At 61.8% G+C, this 18,121-nt stretch overlaps 9 protein-coding genes across 9 annotated transcripts; 5 read left to right on the forward strand and 4 right to left on the reverse strand.

Moving 5' to 3' along the window:
* Positions 1-474: 474 nt before the first annotated feature.
* RUMGNA_00694_1 (3-beta-hydroxycholanate 3-dehydrogenase (NADP(+))) lies at positions 475-1,273 on the forward strand (the record flags this gene model as incomplete). The annotated part of the gene is made up of 2 exons (XM_062772704.1): positions 475-738; positions 776-1,273. The coding sequence occupies 2 exons, from the start codon at positions 475-477 to the stop codon at positions 1,271-1,273; spliced, it is 762 nt and encodes a 253-aa protein (XP_062628688.1).
* Positions 1,274-1,338: 65 nt separating this feature from the next.
* On the reverse strand, positions 1,339-2,497 carry sdo1 (Ribosome maturation protein sdo1). The gene is made up of 6 exons (XM_062772705.1): positions 2,403-2,497; positions 2,307-2,358; positions 2,213-2,256; positions 2,040-2,169; positions 1,567-1,941; positions 1,339-1,529 (listed from the first exon to the last, which is right to left on the reverse strand). Exons 1-6 carry the CDS (start codon positions 2,429-2,431, stop codon positions 1,425-1,427), a joined length of 735 nt encoding a protein of 244 aa, XP_062628689.1. The 5' UTR covers positions 2,432-2,497; the 3' UTR covers positions 1,339-1,424.
* A 494-nt stretch (positions 2,498-2,991) lies between these two features.
* UPS2 (Protein UPS2, mitochondrial) lies at positions 2,992-4,302 on the forward strand. Its single transcript, XM_062772706.1, has 5 exons — positions 2,992-3,055; positions 3,095-3,266; positions 3,694-3,800; positions 3,849-4,102; positions 4,143-4,302. Exons 1-5 carry the CDS (start codon positions 3,021-3,023, stop codon positions 4,166-4,168), a joined length of 594 nt encoding a protein of 197 aa, XP_062628690.1. The 5' UTR covers positions 2,992-3,020; the 3' UTR covers positions 4,169-4,302.
* A 192-nt stretch (positions 4,303-4,494) lies between these two features.
* Positions 4,495-5,470, reverse strand: tom22 (Mitochondrial import receptor subunit tom22). Its single transcript, XM_062772707.1, has 2 exons — positions 5,014-5,470; positions 4,495-4,837 (listed from the first exon to the last, which is right to left on the reverse strand). The coding sequence occupies exons 1-2, from the start codon at positions 5,389-5,391 to the stop codon at positions 4,781-4,783; spliced, it is 435 nt and encodes a 144-aa protein (XP_062628691.1). The 5' UTR covers positions 5,392-5,470; the 3' UTR covers positions 4,495-4,780.
* A 147-nt stretch (positions 5,471-5,617) lies between these two features.
* On the forward strand, positions 5,618-6,689 carry LOC62_04G006142 (uncharacterized protein). Its single transcript, XM_062772708.1, has 3 exons — positions 5,618-5,966; positions 6,016-6,354; positions 6,426-6,689. The coding sequence occupies exons 1-3, from the start codon at positions 5,657-5,659 to the stop codon at positions 6,626-6,628; spliced, it is 852 nt and encodes a 283-aa protein (XP_062628692.1). The 5' UTR covers positions 5,618-5,656; the 3' UTR covers positions 6,629-6,689.
* A 154-nt stretch (positions 6,690-6,843) lies between these two features.
* LOC62_04G006143 (uncharacterized protein) lies at positions 6,844-8,839 on the forward strand (the record flags this gene model as incomplete). The annotated part of the gene is made up of 7 exons (XM_062772709.1): positions 6,844-7,078; positions 7,129-7,691; positions 8,039-8,273; positions 8,316-8,481; positions 8,520-8,610; positions 8,641-8,790; positions 8,834-8,839. 7 exons carry the CDS (start codon positions 6,844-6,846, stop codon positions 8,837-8,839), a joined length of 1,446 nt encoding a protein of 481 aa, XP_062628693.1.
* An 88-nt stretch (positions 8,840-8,927) lies between these two features.
* LOC62_04G006144 (uncharacterized protein) lies at positions 8,928-9,652 on the reverse strand. Its single transcript, XM_062772710.1, has 2 exons — positions 9,471-9,652; positions 8,928-9,345 (listed from the first exon to the last, which is right to left on the reverse strand). Exons 1-2 carry the CDS (start codon positions 9,614-9,616, stop codon positions 8,967-8,969), a joined length of 525 nt encoding a protein of 174 aa, XP_062628694.1. The 5' UTR covers positions 9,617-9,652; the 3' UTR covers positions 8,928-8,966.
* A 200-nt stretch (positions 9,653-9,852) lies between these two features.
* On the forward strand, positions 9,853-11,008 carry ATP10 (Mitochondrial ATPase complex subunit ATP10; the record flags this gene model as incomplete). Its single annotated transcript, XM_062772711.1, has 4 exons — positions 9,853-10,205; positions 10,255-10,357; positions 10,411-10,602; positions 10,652-11,008. 4 exons carry the CDS (start codon positions 9,853-9,855, stop codon positions 10,976-10,978), a joined length of 975 nt encoding a protein of 324 aa, XP_062628695.1. The 3' UTR covers positions 10,979-11,008.
* A 128-nt stretch (positions 11,009-11,136) lies between these two features.
* mot1 (putative helicase mot1) lies at positions 11,137-16,470 on the reverse strand (the record flags this gene model as incomplete). Its single annotated transcript, XM_062772712.1, has 1 exon — positions 11,137-16,470. One exon carries the CDS (start codon positions 16,468-16,470, stop codon positions 11,137-11,139), a length of 5,334 nt encoding a protein of 1,777 aa, XP_062628696.1.
* Positions 16,471-18,121: the final 1,651 nt, after the last annotated feature.

Consider the following 18,121-nt stretch of genomic DNA (forward strand, 5'->3'; position numbering starts at 1 on the left):
GAGTGGCCGTGTGTCTTTGGGGCCAAGTCTGGACTGTGTTGTGCAGGGATGCCAAGGTGAGCGCGGCGAGGATGGGGATCTGCGTTTGGACTGGTTGGAGTGGTTGGAATCGGAGGCAAACAACGAAAACAACGGATTGATCGATTTCTCAGTGTTGCCAGTGTAAACAACCACGCTACGCCACTGATACAACAACACCAACGGGATACATCGAGCGGCAAGCAGCCCGCTCTCCTCCCGGGTCTTCGGAACGCACAGCACGTGGAGCTGACAGAGCTCTGCTAGCTATGTGCACGACTTTGACGCGGCTCTAACGCGCAGCAGGATCTCGCAGAGCTCCGCCTGCTCCGCCAAATCTCACCGGGACGATGCCGGCCCGGAGTCCGGAGCAACACCCAATAACCGCCTCTAGCCGGCATCCATAAAGTCGGCCTCTTACCCCTCTGAGGACCTCACCCACGCCCATCGCACACCATGTCCACACCAAAAGTCATCCTCATCACCGGCGCGTCAGGCGGCATCGGGCGCGCATGCGCCGTCGCCTTGTCTAAAGCGTTCGCGCCGCTCGTGCTCGTCCTCTCTGGCCGGCGTGAGGCAGAGCTGCAGGCGACCGCGGCCGCTTGTGCGCCTGGCACGACGGTCGAGGTCGTCGCTGGGGACGTGAGCGACGAGGCCGACGTGCGGAGGATGTTTGAACTCGTGCAGACCAAGTACGGCCGGCTGGACGTGCTCTTCAACGTGAGTGGCATAGCGTTGTCTCGCTGACGCGGCGCAGAACGCCGGCGTCGACCTGCTCAACTCGGTCCCGATCGAGGACGCCGACATGGCGACGTTCCGTAAAGTCCTAGACGTGAACGTCATGGCTGCGGTGCAGACGACTGCCGCCGCCGTGCGGATCATGAAGGCCCAGTCCCCTCCAGGCGGGAGGATCATCAACAACGGGTCCATCTCGAGCGAGAGCCCGCGGCCCGACTCGGCAGCGTACACGGTCAGCAAGCATGCCATCCTCGGCCTGACGCGCTCGACGAGCCTCGACGGCAGGAAGTATGGGATTGCAGCGACGCAGCTGGACATTGGGAACGCGCAGACCGATATGGGCGGGCACGCGGCCAAGGGCTGCCGCCAGGCCGACGGGAGTATCCGCCCCGAACCGATGATGGGGGTGAAGAACGTTGCGGACACGGTCGTGTTCGTCGCGGGGCTGCCCCTCGAGGCGGATGTGCAGAGGCTGAGTATCCTCGCTACTGGGATGCCGTTCGTCGGGAGGGGTTAGTTAGCGTGTATTGTGATGTATTGTTGTTGCCGTCCGCCGTCCGCCACCTTGGCCGCCGTCCCCTAACCCTGCCTAATACAATGCAACAACTCTACAGTGCTCTATGCTAGCCTGACCAAGAGACCCCACCATCGCGACCCGCCGCACGCGCTTACGCCGCCACATTGCCCATCGACTCGACGCGGCCCTTGCCCTTGGACTCCTCGTTGACGAGGTCGGTGATGGCGCGGAACGCCGACGGGCTGATCTTGACAATCTGCGTGGGTCAGCACCAAACCGCACGAGCTACCCACCGCCTCCCACTCAGCGTCCATGTCCTCCTCCTCGGTCTCATCGGCCAGGGCCAGGACCTTGTCCTTGACGCGCTTGGCGTCCTTGGACGGCATGGTGATGCGCACGCGCATGCGCACACGCTGCACGGGGAGCACGCTGCCCGGCTGGCTGAGCTGGCGGATGAGGTCCAGCGCCTGCGCCTTGGCCGTCTTCTCCGCCTTGGTGGAGAAGCCGAGCTCAGTCATGGCCTTCTCGACCATGCCGACCGTGTGCTTGCGTTGTGTGGCCGGGTCGACCGTCATCTCGGTCACGAGGGTGGCGATCTCGCGCGAGAGGGACGCGAGCTGCGCGCCGCGCTCGAGGTTGTTGACCTGGAGTTCACCCTTGCGGAGGATCTGGCGGTGGTCAGCAAAAACTCAGGCAGGCCGAGGAGCGATCCGGAGCGCAGCGCAAGGTTCGCGCGCCACCACGGACCACCGCCTACCAAACTCACCTCCTCAATAACCTTGTTCATGTCGTCCGAGCCGAACGCCTTGGTCCAGTCGTCGCGCTTGGCGACCTGGCCCTTGGGCACGTTGGTGAAGATCTGCTCGATCTGGAGGACTTCGGAGAGGTCGGTCTCGCTGAGATGTCAGCTGACGCTCCAGAACTGATCAGCCAACTCACACGCCAGAGCGGAACTCTGTCACCTTGTTCTTGTAGCATGCGATCTGGGGGTTTAGCTCGCGCCGCCTTCCTCGCCTTCCCCGGCGTCACTCACCTCGAAGCGCTTGCCGCCCTTCTTCATCTTGACGATGGAGACGTTGGTGAGCCTGAGTGTGAGCTAGGTACTCTGGTCCTCATTCTGTTAGCTCACTTGATATTTGTTCCAGGTTGGTGCACCATTTTGTTTTAATTGTTTGCCGTGGTCAATGTTGTTGTTGAGAAATCGTCGTTCGGTCCTTGTCGTTGTCAGCGGCGACTTGGCGTGAGATGGAGCAGAAACCTTGAAACGGCTCGGATCCGAACCACTCAAAGGTATGTACGTCACTCGAGCCAAATGGAGCCTTTACGTAAATTACCATGACGCGTCAATTATTGTCTATTTAGTCCTTCCATATAAAATTTGGGTGCCGGCCAGTGGTGATCGTGTGCGGTACATATGCCGTTTGTGTGTTGGTGGTGCTAGACGCATTTGGACCGGCGCCGGTAGTGGAATCAAGTGGTGACGAGTGTCGTCGCGACTTGGACGAGACATCTCCTCTTCTCAACGCTACATCTCTCTCAACTAGAACACCCAAGACGCTCCACAAGAGACTTTAGAGCCGCGCCTAGCACAGCAGTGCACACAGCGGCACCACTACAACTACAGTTAACGAGACCCCACACACACACGCTCCACCCTCAGACCACGGACGCGCCTCCCCTCAGCCTCCCGCCGCCCGCCGCCGCCACCACCACCACCACCACCACCACCACCACCACCACGAGCACGATGCCAAAGGTTTTCGAGAACGAGATTGTTTACAAGTGAGCGAGGGCGTCACACGACCATGTCTGACGACCTAGCTACTCGCCAGTGCACACCATCAACTGGCTCCTGAGGAAATACCCCAACCCGTTCGCGACGCATGTGTTCAGCGTGGACACGCTCGAGAGGGCAATTGACCCAGACACGGGACTGTTGAGGAGCGAGAGGATTATCGGCGTGCAGCAGGGTGCGCCGAAGTGGATCACCAAGGTGAGTACGGCTGGGTGGGGCGGCGGGGAAGTGATTGAGGGAGCCGGAGGTGGCACCATGCTCTACCCGCTCGGCGAGCGTAAGGGCTGGTGGGGGCCAAGACGGAGTGTCGCTCGCACCGCAGGGAGGAAGCATGGACGAACTTCCTCGCGAGCTTGACTCAGCCGGTGGTTGGGTAGAGGACCTTCCTCGAAGCCCTTGTGGATACGCAGGCACGGCGCGGACAAGGAAGGCGACGAAGACGTTGTGGCCCCCCTCGAAGATGCGTGAAGCTGCGGGGACACGTTTGTCTTTGTGGAATGTCTCCATGCCAGCGGCCCACTCCTCGCCGGCTTGAGCCATTCCCAACCGACATAACCGCCAATCGCGCCATCGCCCACACCGCTCGGTCCCCAAGTCGGAGCGGCAGAGCTGACACCGCACGCAGCTCTTCCAGCTCCCCGAGACGGCGTACGTCCGCGAGGTCGTCTTCGTCGACCCCGACACGCCAAGCGCGACCTGCATGTCGATGAACCTGAATCTTGCACAATATGTGTAAGTGTAGCCTTGAGGTTAGTCGCTCGTGTCACTAACACACACCAGCTCGTGCCTGGAGCTCATCACGTACAAGCCGAAGGAGAGCCCGGGCGTCACTGGCGCAGACGCCGCCTCGACCGTGTTCCACCAGCACGCCCTCCTCGTGTCCCAATTCCCCACGCGCCTGGTCGCCCGGCGAATCGAGAAGGCGAGCGTTGACCGGTTCGCGGCCAACGCTGGGATCGGGAAGCAGGGCTTTGAGTGGGTGCTCGAGCAAGGGCTTGAGTACGCCGAGTCGTTGCGGAAACGGTTCATGGATTGTGAGTTGACAGCACGCGATTGACCTTATCTCACCCCCAGCTCCTGAGCCATCACACGCAAAGTAGAGGACGGGCGACGACGACGCGGAGCGGTTGGTTGTTTTCTTGGGCTTGTTGTCGCGTCCATTCAACAGGGCATTTATATTTGTGTTTCAGCATACTACTCACATTGGCATTCAACGCATGCATCACTCATCGAGCGGGGGTGGGAGTGGGAGGGGAGGGTGTAGTGGTGTGGGGAGACGGAGAGTTGTGAGGGGAAGATTGGTTCTGCTGCCATCGTTACCATCGCCACGAAGCCAAAGGTCGTAGAGCCAACGCGTCGTTGTGTCCTCGCAAAGATCAGCACATCAGTACACCAGTACACCGCCCTCCTCCACATCCCGCCTTGCCCCACACCAACAACACCCCGCACGCCCCGTGAGAAGTGATGCCATACATGACCGGCAGCAATGAGCCTCGCGGCTGTTGTACATAATGGCAGGGGTGGTCTCTGCCAGCACTATACGTTGCCTCTATCCTCGGCGCAACGTCGTCGTCGTCGTCTCCGTCTCCATCTCCATCTTCGTGTTGATGCGCCCTCGCTCCGGGCCGACTTTTCTTCTTCTCTTCTGCCGTACGCTACGCTCGATTCGTCGATACGCCGAGATGGTGTGCGGGTGGCGGGAGGTAAGCGGCTTAGAAGCCGGCGGGGACGACGCCGGTGGGGTTGCCGCCCTGCTGGCCGCCGAGGAGCTGGAGGGTGTCAGCTGGTGCGCCGATGCGGGTTGCAAGGGGGAGCGATCAATATGACGGCGGCGACGGCGGAGGTGGCCACAACGGCTGCACCACACCTCGATCGCCGACACCCGCACGCCCTTCCCTCGCCGCACACGCTTCGCGCATCACGCAAAGCCCGCAACACGACTCACCTGCTGCTGTCCCTGGCTCTGCATCTGCATCTCGCGCTCCTGCTGGGTGATGCGCGCCTCGTCCTCGATGGCAAGGGCGAGGGGAAGGCCGACAAGAAGCGCCGAGGTGGTGGCCCACCATGCGATCTGGCCCGAGCCGTTGATGGCCCACGAGGCCCACTCCTTGATGCTCTTGACGCTGTTGGAGAGCGAGGTACGCGCCTCGGGGGGCACAATGTCCTTGAGGGCGGCGATGCGGTCGCCAAACGTCTCGGACGAGGGGTCAAAGTCGTCGTCGGAGAGGACCGAGGCGTCGTCGGACGCCTCGGACTCGGTCTCAAAGTCAGACTCGCGCTCGTTGATCACGATGTCCTCCTGGACTTCCTCGACGAGAACCATTGTGCTGTTGGTGTTGTTGGGGGTGGGTGGTGGGAGTGTAGAAGGTTGAAGATGAGATGCGACTTGAGACGTTGAACCGGCGAAAACGTCGTTGCCCTGGCAGGCGGACGGGCGGGCGATTTTGGATGACTGCAAAGTAAATGGGAGGGCCGATTAGGAAAAGTTTCAGAACAGACCGATTCTCAATGTTGAAGTCCTTCGAGGAGGAGCGTCATAACAACGACGACGAGTTCAACAGCACTCTACACGCACACCGTCGACGACAATGGCTCCCCTCAAGGGCATCTTGAAGAACTCTGGCGGACAGCAGCAGGCCGAGGCCGGCCCCTCCAAGCCCCGCGCGCAGCCCAAGACTGGCTCCAAGGGCTCGATCAAGGTCGCGGTCGAGAAGCCGGCCAACAAGTCGCAGCCCAAGGCCAAGGGCGGCAAGGGCGTCAAGATTGTCAAGCCAGTCAAGGAGGAGGTCGACAGCGAGGACGACAATGACTTTGGGGACGACGACGAGGAGCTCGACACCGAGGACGAGATTGAGCGCGCGCAGGCGGAAGCTGCTGGCGGCGAGAAGAAGCCTCTGAGTGGGTAGATACTCCTTTGCTGCAAGTTCGACCCACTGACTCCCTGCAGAGCGCAAGCGCGTGACCACAGCAGCCGACTTCGGAAGCACGCTCACGAGCCTGCTGTCCGAGTCGGCCGTCAAGCCGAAGAAGGCCAAGACGGCTACCAAGCCGACGACCGAACCATCCGCGCCGATCCTCGCGCTGTCCGCCAAGCCGCTCCCGCCGTCCGCCGCATCAGACAAGCTCGAGCGCCGCGCCGCACGGGCACTGAAGCAGGAGAAGCAGGAGCGGCTCGACCGCGCGCGCATTCGTAACGTCGTCGAGGGGTGGGTGCCGGCCGAGGGCGCGGGCGATGTCGGCTCGCAGGAGTTTGAGAGGGGGCTGAGGAAGACGGCGCAGCGTGGTGGTGAGTGGGCGTGCGAGCGCGTAGCGCGCGCACGACGTGAGTGTAGCGACGGCTCTAACCCCCCGCCCCAGTCATCAAGCTCTTCAACGCCATCCTCGTCGCGTCCAAGAACGCCGAAGCCGCCGCGACGACGCTGTCCGCCAAGGCCGGCCTCAAGCCCGAGGCGCCCAAATCGCGGAAAGAGAAGGACAACATCCTCGGCCGCGGTAGCCGCGAGGACGTGCTCACCAAGGAGAGCTTCCTCGACCTGGTGCGCAAGGGCGGATCGAAGTGAGCGCCGAGTTGCATGCGTGGGGGTTGGGTTGGTCGGTGTTCTGTGCCATGTTACATTGGAGTGTATCTCATTTCATGATTCTCTTTCGCTTGCACTTTCGCGACTGTTTTCTCCTCTTTCTTGTCAATTCTTGATCATACTCAATTAACCTGCTTACAACTCACGCACCTGCTCACAACTCTCTTGACACTGCTCACGCCGACTTGAGCGCAACCATGCCCTTCACAATCCCTTTCTCGCTACAAGCAAGTCCCCTCTTCGCCCTCTTCCCGGTCCTCTCAGGCGCCCAAACTACCGATATCACACAACAAGACCTGAACAACGTCACTGCGCTCCAGCTCCTCCTGTTTGTCCGAGCGGCGGTCGCGCACTTTCCCGAGGACAGCAGGGAGGCGAGCGACGCGAGGGGCCTGGCGAGCTATCTGCGTGTCAAGGCGGGAGACGAGTATGGTGGGTCCGCCGTCTAGCTTAACGCTTGCCTTTGTTAAGTTAGAAACCAGTGCCCCTCGACCTCCTCCATTACGCCGCTGACGAACTGCTATGGTATCGCGGCATCGCGTCGCCGACTTACGGCGAGCCCTCGGCGATCGCACGGCAGCCGTCCCCGGCACCCACCAGCTCGCCACTGAGCAGTGCCCCGCCGTCACCTTCGCCAATACCCTTGTCTAAGCGAATTCTAAGCGTATCGCCAACTCCAAAGCAGTTACCGACCTTGGACGACCTCTTCGCCGATGACGAAGACCCGAAGAAGCACAATGAACTGGGCCAGACTGAAGGGTGTATAGCCGACACCGACGCGCGCGACGTCGCAATGCAAGACCTCGCCGCACTGTACGGCCACGTCCTGGCGCTCAACTCGCAAACGCGCGACCTGCACGCCGCGCTCGCCCTACTCGACCTCGCGAACGGCGCAAGCGCGACGGGCTTCGAGGCCGTGTGGCGCCGCGCGCGGCTTGGCAAGCGCGTCGAGGAGCTCTTGCCTGCTGCGCAGACCAGCGCAATACGGAGCACGGCGGCTAAGGCTGCTGCGAAGCGTCGGAGGGAGAATAAGATGCGCGAGGAGGTGGAGAGGCGGAGGGAGAGGGGGAGGGGGTGGTGAGTGCCACTTGTGTGGCACAATCCCCTTTCCGCCACCCACTCTCTTTCCACTCACTTTCACTCACCATCCACTTCCTCTTCTTCACTTACTCTTTACTCATTGTTACTCTTCCTCACCCAACTCATCGTATCTTGCGCGCCATGCCTCCCTACACCTATCCCCGCACCCGCTCCCAGACGCGTTCTAGCGCCACTCGCTCGCACACGCGCTCGAGCACCCCTCCATCCCAGTACACCCGCTACCACCACCACCGTCACCACCCCTCCCCCGCCCCAACCTCCGCCAGCTCCCTCCTCCCCACCCCGCCGCAGACCTTCCTCCCTACCTTAGCGATACCCCCCACCCTCGCCTCGAGCCCCGAGTTCCCCCGCTTCCCGACCCTCGTAGAGTCGTACCACGCCCTCGGCGGCGTGCCAGTCCCGACGCCGTCGGATACCCTCCTGCAAGTGTACCAGTTCACCCAGGCCGTTGGGGTTAGCAGGCACAGCACGGCCGAGGAGCTCATGGCGGCCGAGGTGTTGAAGCTCGGCGTGGTGTATGCTCAGAGTGGGTACTAAAAATACAGCGAGCTACCCGCTCACAACGCAGGCTCGCAGCCGACACACGCGCAAGAAGCCCTCGCGGCGACCGAAGCCCGTATCGTGCAGCGCATCTCCGACGCCAACTCGGAGCTCGACGCGCTGCGCACCGACTTGGTCGACCTGCGCGGGGACATGCGCGTGCTCACGCTCGCCGCCGAGGAGGACCAGCGGCGGTGGGTAGTGTGGTTCTTTGCGTGTGCTCACACGCCAGCCGCATCAACTATGTCTTTGCGCAGCAGAACCGCAACTGGGTCTTCCATGAGACGCCACAGGGCCCGATCCCCGTACAGAATGTCAGTTGCGTGGGTGTCAGTGGTCAACTGACACCGCAGCGCTTCTGGTCGTACGAAACCCTCATGGACCTCGAGACGCCGGCGCTGCGCGCGTGGGCCGAGTACTTGTCTGGTCTGGGCATGCCGGCCAACGCAAGCGACGCCGAGCTTCGGCGCATCATTACGCACCTCTTGGGTGTGCCAGTTGTGGTGAGCGGGGCTTGGTAGCGGGGTCTTAGCTCACACCTCACAGGGTTAGATAGTTCGCGCCCGCCATAGAGTTAGAGCACCCATATCCCACATTGTATGAATCCCCCGAGCCCGTCAGTATCCCGCCTCCGCACAAGTCAGTGAAGTCTGCATGCGATGCTAATGTGTCGTTCTCCTCACGCCTTGGCCTCGGGCGCAGCCTCAGCCTTCGCCTCAGGCGTGGGCTCGGCCTTGACCTCTCCCTCGACCTCGGCCGCCTTAACCTCCTCCTTGGGCGCCTCGATCCCCAAGTCGCCCGCCTCGCCACAAACAGAGAGCACCTGCTTCCAGATCTGGTCCGCGCTCAGGTGGCGCAGCGGGACCGTCTGCTCGGGACGCTCGTGGAAGCTGACGGTCAACGAGGGGCCTGGGGCGCCGTCGGCCCACGGCGCGGCGCCCGCGTCCGGCGAGTTGGGGTCGAGCGACTTGGTGCGCGGGTCCTTGTAGCGCGTGATGGCGATCGGGAGGGTGGGGTTGGCGTACGCTATCCGCGGGGCGATGGTGCGGAGGAAGTTTCTGCGAGCGAGCACGCGAGCGTCAGCGAGCGTGCGAGGGTGGGGAGGGGATGGCAAGAGCTGAGGTGTAGACACTGCCCAGCTCGCACTCGCAGCCTGCCTGCCGCCGCTCGTGCTCGAACTCACCTCGGCCCAGGCTCGGCATTCTTCTGCACAAAGCTAATGCTCAGCCCCTTGACGGCGGGGCTGAGACGCGTCGCGCCCTCGCCAGACGAGAGGGCCGCGATCGCCTCGCGGAGGGGCAGGCGGCGGAGTGCTGGTGCTGGGGGCATGGCGGTGTGTTGGCCGGGTTGTCGTGTTGACGGCGCGTTCGGTTCGATAACAAGCAGGTCGTTGCTTGCTTGCGCGCCGTCAAAAGTCGGAAAGACGACCACGAGCGATCGCTGAAATCTCTGATAACGCGGAATTAATGACGTGTCCCCACGCGGTGGAGGCTCGGAATCGAGGCCACTTGGCTCAAAAGTCGGCCAGCCAGCGCGTTGTTGTTCCCCGCATCACACTCAAGGCAATGTCGCGACACCTGCGAACAACAGCCCGCGCGGCGGCGGCGACAAGGCCGGCGGTCCAGCCGCGTCTGGCGGCCTCGGCGCGCTTCGCGTCGAGCTCGAGCTCGAGCCAGCCCGAGGCGTCGTCGTCGTCCTCCAAGGCCGCCGCGCCATCTCCCCCCGCTGCAGAGGTCGCCAAGGGCAAGGCCCCCGCGGCGCCGAAGGGCAAACCCCCCGCGACCGACCCGTACGCCGTCCCCCCGCTCTCGAGACCACTGGGCACGCCAATCCCGCCCTCATCCGACCCGCAGACGCGCGCGCAGCGCCTGGACCAGATGCTCGACCAGACCCGGCGCAAGGAGGAGCGCAAGGCACTGTGAGCTGCCTCGACCGTATGCTATGGCCATAACAGCTGACACTGGCAGGGTGAAAGAGGCCACGCAGGGATACTTCCACGACTACCACCTCGCGCGCAAGGCCAACGGCGGCAAGCTGTGGGTCGCGCCGCCGGTGCTCATCCGCGAGGACGTAAGTGGCGTCTCCGTATCTACGAGCTCGCGCTGACGCGCTCGCTCGTACAGCGCGCCCTCTACTTCCCCGACATCTCAGGCAAGGCGCTCACCGGCGGCACGGTACACACGACCGACCTGTTCCGCGGGCGCGTGTCGCTCGTGTCGATTGTCAACACGCGCGTGAGCGAGGAGCATGTGCAGAGCTTTGTTGAGCCGGTGCTCGAGGACTGGGCCGGGCAGCCGGGGTTCAACTATGTTCAGGTGGGTGTGGCGCACTCTTGGCGACGGAGACACAGCTGACGCACGACAGATCAACCACCAGCCCAATGCCCTCAAGGGCCTGCTCATCTCGCTCTTTGTCAGCAGCTTGAAACGCACCATCCCCGAAGATCGCTGGGGCTCGTACCTCATCTCGTCGGGCGAGTGGTCCGAGTTCGACGTGTCCCGCCCGCTCGGGATCGAGAACAAGCTCCTCGGCTACGTTTATCTCGTCGACGAGAACGCCAAGGTCCGCTGGGCGGGCTGTGCGCAGGCCACGCCTAAAGAGACGGAGGACTTGCGGCGTGCCGCTGCGGTCCTCGTGCGCCGGCACGCTGGCGAGTCGGGCGCTGGTGCGGCGGCGCCAAAGACAGAGTAGAAGGATACAGTTTCACATGCATTGCACATCTCACGCTCGCCCTCACGCTCAAATCAGGCTACACTCATGCATGGTGATGTCACAGTACTGATGCGGGGTAATAAATGAAGGGTATAGTCTACGTTTGTGATACAGAGTGGTGGTGGGGATGCGGTGTGCTAGTTTGTCTTGCTCAGGAAGGCGTCCATCGACATGTCGGCGTACTCCTCCTCGGCTGGTAGTTCTTCCAATCCTTCCAAAATCTTGGACATGGACATGGCGCCCGTCGACGCCTTGGGAGCCTTTGGCGCCTCGCCGTCCGCTGATACCTTGAACAGGTCCAGCACTTCGCCCGTGTTCATCGAGCCGAGACCGGCGTTCTGCTGCGTGACGACCGAGCTGGCAATGTTCTTCTTCCACGTCTGCAGGCTCATAATCTTCTCCTCGAGCGTGCCGCGCATAATCAGGCGGTAGACGTTGACAACGCGCTTCTGGCCGAGACGGTGTGCACGGTCCATCGCCTGCAGGTCCTTCTGCGGGTTCCAGTCGTGGTCCACGAAGATGACAGTGTCGGCGCCAGTGAGGTTGAGACCGAGACCACCGACCGACGTCGTGAGCAGGAGAACGTCGATCTTGGGGTCGGCATTAAAAGTCTGCACCACGGCGTGGCGCTTGCGTGGGTCGGTCGAGCCGTCCATGCGCATGTACGACACACTTGGCATGTGCTTGCGGAAGAGGTCATTCTCGATGAGGTCAAGCATTGGGCGGAGCTGACAGAAGATGAGGACACGGTGGCCCTGGAACTCGCCATCAATCTTCTCCGACGCCGGGAGGCCGATGCCGCAGTCGAGGAGCAACTGCTGGAGAGCCTCAAGCTTGGGCGCATTGTGCAGGTCGTGCAGTGACGAGACCTTGCCAATCTTGTGCTCGACGGTGGCGAGGGCCTTGGGGTCGTTGAGGACGAGGGCGGGGTGGTTGCAGAGCTTGCGGAGATACTGCAAGCTCTGGAACACGTGCATTTGCGCACCAGAGTCGGCCTCGCCAGCGGCAACTTCGCCAGCCTCCTCGGCAGCGCGCGAGTTGGCAAACTCGTCGTAGAGTGCCTTCTGGACGTCGGACAGCTCGCAGTAGTAGTCTTGGATGATCTTAGGCGGAAGATCCTTCAAGACGTCCTCCTTGAGACGGCGGAGGAGGAAAGGCAGAACCTGCTTGTGAAGGTTCTCGAGGGCCGCCGCGGCTGCCTCCCGCTCCTTTGCGGTGGCCTTGCCATCGCGATCAGCGAGGATTGGCTTGGAGAAGCGGTCGTTGAAAACGCGTTCAGAGCCAAGGAAACCAGGCATGAGGAAATCAAACAAGCTCCACAGCTCCAGCACGTTGTTCTGAATGGGCGTTCCAGACAAGAGCAGACGGTGCTGGGCGTGGATCTGCTTGACGGCTTGAGACAGCTTGGTCTTGGCGTTCTTGATCACGTGGCCCTCGTCAAGGACACAGTAGAGCCAGTTCATGCGGCCGAGGTCGGCAATATCGTTGCGGACCGTCTCGTATGACGTGATGACCACGTCGTACTGGCCAAGTGTCGGGCGGATGGCGGCACGCTGAACCGAGTTGCCGACGTACTGCACTGGGCGGAGCGTGTCGGTGAACTTGAGTATCTCGTGGTACCAGTGGCCCGTGAGGGTCGGAGGGCACACAATGAGCGACGGCAAGTGCGCCGAGTCGGCACCGCCAGTTTCCTTGTGACGCATCTTGCGCTCGTGGTTCATCGAGCCGACAATGCAGATCGTCTGCAGCGACTTGCCGAGACCCATATCGTCGCAGAGGATGCCGTGGAGCTGGTACTTGGCCAAGAACGCCAGCCAGCTGACACCGTCCTTCTGGTACTGGCGAAGATCCGCCTTGATCTCGATTGGGAGCTCGTACTGCTCAGCGCGGTGGCCATCGAGCAGCTGCGACAGGAACTTGCGCTCATCGTCACGCTTGGCCAGCAGCTCAGCGGAGAAGCCAGGCGGGTCGGGGATGCCAGCCTCAAGGGGCACCATTCGGACGAGGGATGCGAACGTGCTCGTTGCGAGGAGACGGGTCGGCTCGTCGGGGTCGCTCATACGACCAAGCACCGGAACGATGAGGAACAGCACGTACGGCAACGCTCTAATGTCGAGGAGCTTGATAATCTGGTTGATTGTTTCCACGGCTCCCTGGCGCGAGTGAACGTGCTCGGCGTCTCCGACAAGCGGCACAACCTGGTCCACGACGAACTTCATACCGTCCTCCGTTGCGACACTGCACAGAGTGGCGAGGGTCCGCGAGGCGGCGTTGCGCACGACCGTGAAGGATGACTGAAGGACAGAGACCAGGTGCGGCAGCAGGCCGACGAGGTGGCCGTGGAGTGACGTGTCCAGCTGGGGAGCGACGAGGTGGAGGGACGCCAAGCTGTCGATGAGGTCCTGGCCACCGCCTTGCTGGAGCGCGTCGTCCAAGGAACCAACGTTCTGGGAAGCAGCGAGAAGAGGTGCGCTGATACCCTCCCAGTACTTGGGGACGGAGTCGAAGAGCGAGGAGCCAAAACGATGGGCAACGGCACCAAGAGCGGCGAGAGCGCCACGGCGAGTGACACGCATGGCGATCTGCTCCTCCGACTCCTCGGGCACCTGTCCCTTCTTGGTCGTGGCGGCGGCTGGAGCGTCCTTTAGCGACAGGATGCCATCTGTCGTCGGCGTGAACACTGGCGTGACACTAGTATCCGAGTTGAGGAACGTGAACAGGTTCTTGAGCACTTTATCGGTCGGGTTGACTGGCGCAGTGAACTCTGGCGACGAGCAGTAGGCAATAAACGCGCCGATGCTTTCGGCCGCGCGAGCCTGGAGCAACTCGGAGTTCTCCTTCTTGACAGCGTCCATGACCGCCTTGACAACAGGGCCGAGCTTGGGCGGCATGACGCTCACAGCGATGAGGGCACCGGCGACCGACGCAGCGATTTGGACGTCGAGCCGCTCCTTCATAGCGGAGAAGTAGCCGAGGGATACGAGTGCCCTACGCTGGCGGTCCCGAAGGTTGGCAAGTGATGCCTTGGCATGCGCTCCCTTGAGCAGGCCAGTGAGGGCCTCGAACGTCGGGCCAACGGCGCGGCGCGCAGTGTCGAGCGTGAAGGCGTCGGCTCCACCCAGTGGGTCAACACGCGAGGGAAGCTCGGGAATGCGGTCCTTCTTGACCTTGCCCTCGGTGGTGAAGGCGTTGAACAGGCCCTTGACCTCGGTGTAGACGCGGTTAAGCATGGTCGTCATCTCGACATAGGTGGCTCTGGGCGAAAGGAGCGAAATGAGTGTCGGGCCAAGCTCCGCAGCTGCGGCAACGGCCTCGGGCCCGCTGCGAGCCCACTCGCGGACGATGGTCGCTGCGAGGAAGATCTGGTGGGCAGAACCTGATGCAAGGTACGTGCGGATAAGAGCAAAGTCGTCGAATGTATGCGGCTTGTGTCGGACCAGGGCCAGGGCCTTGGCTGCAGCAATGCGGGTCTCGAGTACGGTGTCGAGGGTGACAAGACCCATGTCGCCTGCCATCATGGCCTTGTCGACGTCGTGCCCGCGAACCCTTCGGCCAACGAACAGCGTTTCGTCGAGAGGCGATCCAACTGGCGTCATGACGATGGAGTACCAGTCCTGAATGAGTGGGCCAACCGTCGAGTCGAGATCCGTTTCGCCCACTGCAGCGTTGAATGCCTCGGCAGTGACGTCGCGAATGTCGGCCCGGTCTTCCAGGACCAGGTTCTGGAACAGAAGCGCAAAGACATCCGAGTGCATCCAGTCGCGAGGAAGTTCGGGAACCGTGATAAGGACGAGAAGCGCTTTGACGACCGCCAAGCGCACAGACGTGATCGGGTGTCGGATAAACGCATAGATACGCGAAATGAGCGCACGGCTATCGGGGCTCGATGCCATGAGGGAGATGACCTCGGGCTTGGTGAGCAGTGCACCAAGCAAGTCCATGACGGCACCAGTGCTGCTGCCTAGCTCATCAGTGCCTTCGCCGAGGCAGGCCCACAGAGTCTCAACAATGGAGCCGAGCTCGGGGAGCGTGACAAGGGTCGAGGTGATCGGGAGAAGCGCGGAAGCCGCGACAGTGCGGACGTCGTCGTCGGAATCCCTGAGGGCGAGTAACGAGCAGGCCACAACATCGTGGACGATGAGCGAGGGGTCGCGCACAGCTACCTCGTACTTGAGGCCCAGAAGACCAGCATGCCTCAGCTCCCATGCAAACTTCTCGCCGCGAGGACGGTTCTCGGCTTCCTTGCCGCGCTTCGCACCCTGCTGGTTGACCATGGCGACGAGCGTATTGTGGACCTCTGCCGCGATGGCGTCGTCCTCGAATTTGAACAGCACGCCCAGAGCCTGAGCAGCCATTTCGCGAACCGGGGCCATGACAGTGTCACCGAGGAAGTCGCCAAAGCGGTCGAGCGCAAGGAGTGTGAGGAGCCGGCGAGCGAGGGCACCGAGGAAGCCAGGGTACCCTGCGCCAATGACTCCACCGGTCGAGCGAAGCACCTCCATCAAGCCGAGTGCCGCACCATGGCGGACCTGCCATTGCGGATCTGTCAACGCCGCCGCGAGCTCGACAGCGACAGCCGACCATGGGCAGTGACCGTGGGCGTCGAGGGTCAAGACCTTTGTCTCCTTGGGCTCGACGGCGCCGCCGCCCTTGGACGGGTCAATGACCACGGCGTCGGGCTTGACGTCATCATCGGGCTCAGTCTTGACCTCTGTCTTGACCTCGGGCGGGGGTGTGGGCTGCGGCGTGGACTTTGGGCTAGTCTTTGGTGTGGGCGTCTCGGACACGCCTCCATTCCCGTTGGCCTTTTCGTTCATTCGCCGAATCTTGTTGGCCTCCTCGGCCATGTTGCCCTTCTTCCGCTTGATCATGGCGATCTGGCGAGCAGACAGGCCCTCGAAGATGTCCTTGGCGTCGCCAGCGGGAGGTGTGGCCACGCCACCGGTGGCGCCGGGTGTGCCGGCCGCGCTGCTGTTGCCGCCGCCACCACCAGGGGCATCCTCGTCGTCGAGCACCTTGTCCATATCGCTGCCAAGACCGAGGCCGCCGTCGAGCCCGACGGCGCCCATCATGGCCTTGCGGCGCTTGGCGCGGTCTGCAGGGTTGAGCTTGGCAATGTACTCTCGTCCTGCTGATGCGAGCAGCCACTCGCCCGTGTTGACAGTGTTGACGAGGTCAAAGGGGGTATCGGCGCCAGGGATCGGGCACTCTTCGTCTGATGGTGATCCCTCCCATGCTGGTAGAGCCGCGGCGATCAATCCCAGTGCATGGGCTGCCGCTGTCCGTGTTTCAGAGCTCTTGCTCTTTAGCAAAGGGATGAGCTTTGCTATTGTCTCGAGTGCATCTGGCCAGGCATCGGCTGGGGGAAGTGATGTGAATGTCTTGAGTGCGACGTTTGCCAGCTGTTTTGCTGCTGTCCGTCGAACGAGGGTTGATGTACCCGTGTCGATGAGGAGGATGAGTTTTGACATGGTGCGAGGAAGGGAAGGGGGGGATGGGATGCAAAGGAAGGTGATGCGAGGTCGCGTTGGTGTGTGTGCTGTGGGTGGTGTGTATTATGTGTGTGTGCCGGGTGTGGGTGTGTGTTGGGTGGCGGCGGACCGCCAAGGTGGAGGTGGGTTTGTGTTGTCGCGTTCCTCGTCTGGAACTTTTGGGTGGAGGCGACGACGGCGGCGGCGGGAGGAGAGGGCCCGACGCGCGGCGGAGAAGTCGGGGGGGGGGGGAGGGGTCGTGTCCAACTCTTTCGCTCGACCCAGGGATTCTAATATGACGCCCACTTATACCAACAGCGCCGATCGGATACAAAACCAGGGAACCGGCATTACAAGGCTATAACGCCGACATGTGGCAGCAGCGTTAGACTGTCTGGTCATGTCCATCGGAACACGGGTTTCCCGTGACTGCTATTATGGCATCAACTTATGGACTGCATGCTACCCATTGTATGCTCAAACCCATCAACCTTGGACAATGGTGACACAGAGAGCTGCGTCGACTGCTGCAAGTACGCATCTGCCGATTCACAAGACAATCTGCCAAGCGGCGTTTCCATTGTTCTCTACGCCCTCGTTTTGCGTTACTCCGCCCTTCTGCGCCGCTGTGCGCCCTCTCGCCGTCTACCAAAGCCGTTCTTGCGCCCCCTCTGCGTTTCTGCTCATGGATGGACTGGAGGGCGGCTAGCTTCCTTGGAGCTGATGCGCTGATGGCTGAAACGTAGCGACTGATCCGCGCGGTAACACCATGGGTGCATAGGGCTGACTACCTGCTTCAAGATCTCGCTCCCAACCCGAAGCTACGCCCATCACTCTGGGCCCGTTTGGCCTCTTGGCTGCTCTCTCTGCTATTCACATCCCTAACAACAGTGACTCATTTACAGCTGCGTACGTGCGCCCCCGACGTGACACCAATACCACGTCACGTTGCAGGCACCGTCTCAACCCCGCCTCCCCACTCCCCGCCTCCACTCCAGCCAGAATATACGCAGGTGGCGAGGTGTGGGGGGCGCAGCGGGGCGCGGCACTATCATCTTCCTCGTCTTCCCTCCAGTCTGCAGCAGTACACGCAACGTGACGCGATTGCCCGCCCTCAACTCATCCATTGTCCTTCCCCGCAACACCTCACTCATTTTGTCCATCTTCCTTCTCTACACTTCACTGCACCAAGATTGTGAGTTACAGCACGCACATACAGCATCACCGTGTGGCAAGACGTATTCGATGGTGTAACTGCAGATGGAGCGGAGTTTGAGATGAACCATGACACAACGAAGCGCTAGGAAAGAAGAGCTTGACTTCGACTAAACAAGGAAGTCGCAGCTCTGAACTTTGTCCCATGACTCGATGTATACATGATGAGCGCACATATAATAGGAAGGGAGACTACATTCAAAATGGCACACATATGCATTCGCCAGGCTGATAGCCAACGGCCGGTGCAGGCAGTTATACCCAAGGCGTGGCCCGAGAAAGCCAAAGTGGCACATCTCACAGTGGCGGTCGAACGGGGACAGGCCCGGGCGGGATGTTCATCTGATGCGGATCAGCAAGAGCTATGATATCCTCCATGACTTCCGTTAGGGGGTTTCAAGAAGGTTAGAAAACCATCGATGCAGCCCATATCCTG

Source organism: Vanrija pseudolonga, chromosome 4, assembly GCF_020906515.1.
Source record: "Vanrija pseudolonga chromosome 4, complete sequence".
Lineage (NCBI taxonomy): Eukaryota > Fungi > Basidiomycota > Tremellomycetes > Trichosporonales > Trichosporonaceae > Vanrija > Vanrija pseudolonga.

What these genes read in the sequence shown, in the direction of transcription:
- sdo1 (XM_062772705.1), bottom strand. Translation starts at nt 2,431, where the DNA reads ATGGTGCACCAACCTGGAACAAATATCAA. An exon ending in AGGGCGGCAAGCGCTTCGAG is followed by an intron (nt 2,257 to 2,306) that starts GTGAGTGACGCC and finishes CTAAACCCCCAG; the next exon opens with ATCGCATGCTACAAGAACAA. An exon ending in TGGACGCTGAGTGGGAGGCG is followed by an intron (nt 1,530 to 1,566) that starts GTGGGTAGCTCG and finishes TGACCCACGCAG; the next exon opens with ATTGTCAAGATCAGCCCGTC.
- tom22 (XM_062772707.1), bottom strand. Translation starts at nt 5,391, where the DNA reads ATGGTTCTCGTCGAGGAAGTCCAGGAGGACATCGTGATCAACGAGCGC. An exon ending in AGAGCCAGGGACAGCAGCAG is followed by an intron (nt 4,838 to 5,013) that starts GTGAGTCGTGTT and finishes GACACCCTCCAG; the next exon opens with CTCCTCGGCGGCCAGCAGGG.
- LOC62_04G006144 (XM_062772710.1), bottom strand. Translation starts at nt 9,616, where the DNA reads ATGCCCCCAGCACCAGCACTCCGCCGCCTGCCCCTCCGCGAGGCGATC. An exon ending in AATGCCGAGCCTGGGCCGAG is followed by an intron (nt 9,346 to 9,470) that starts GTGAGTTCGAGC and finishes GCTCGCTCGCAG; the next exon opens with AAACTTCCTCCGCACCATCG.
- UPS2 (XM_062772706.1), top strand. Translation starts at nt 3,021, where the DNA reads ATGCCAAAGGTTTTCGAGAACGAGATTGTTTACAA. An exon ending in GAGAACGAGATTGTTTACAA is followed by an intron (nt 3,056 to 3,094) that starts GTGAGCGAGGGC and finishes CTGACGACCTAG; the next exon opens with CTACTCGCCAGTGCACACCA. An exon ending in CGCCGAAGTGGATCACCAAG is followed by an intron (nt 3,267 to 3,693) that starts GTGAGTACGGCT and finishes CACCGCACGCAG; the next exon opens with CTCTTCCAGCTCCCCGAGAC.
- LOC62_04G006142 (XM_062772708.1), top strand. Translation starts at nt 5,657, where the DNA reads ATGGCTCCCCTCAAGGGCATCTTGAAGAACTCTGGCGGACAGCAGCAG. An exon ending in CGGCGAGAAGAAGCCTCTGA is followed by an intron (nt 5,967 to 6,015) that starts GTGGGTAGATAC and finishes GACTCCCTGCAG; the next exon opens with AGCGCAAGCGCGTGACCACA. An exon ending in GAAGACGGCGCAGCGTGGTG is followed by an intron (nt 6,355 to 6,425) that starts GTGAGTGGGCGT and finishes CCCCCGCCCCAG; the next exon opens with TCATCAAGCTCTTCAACGCC.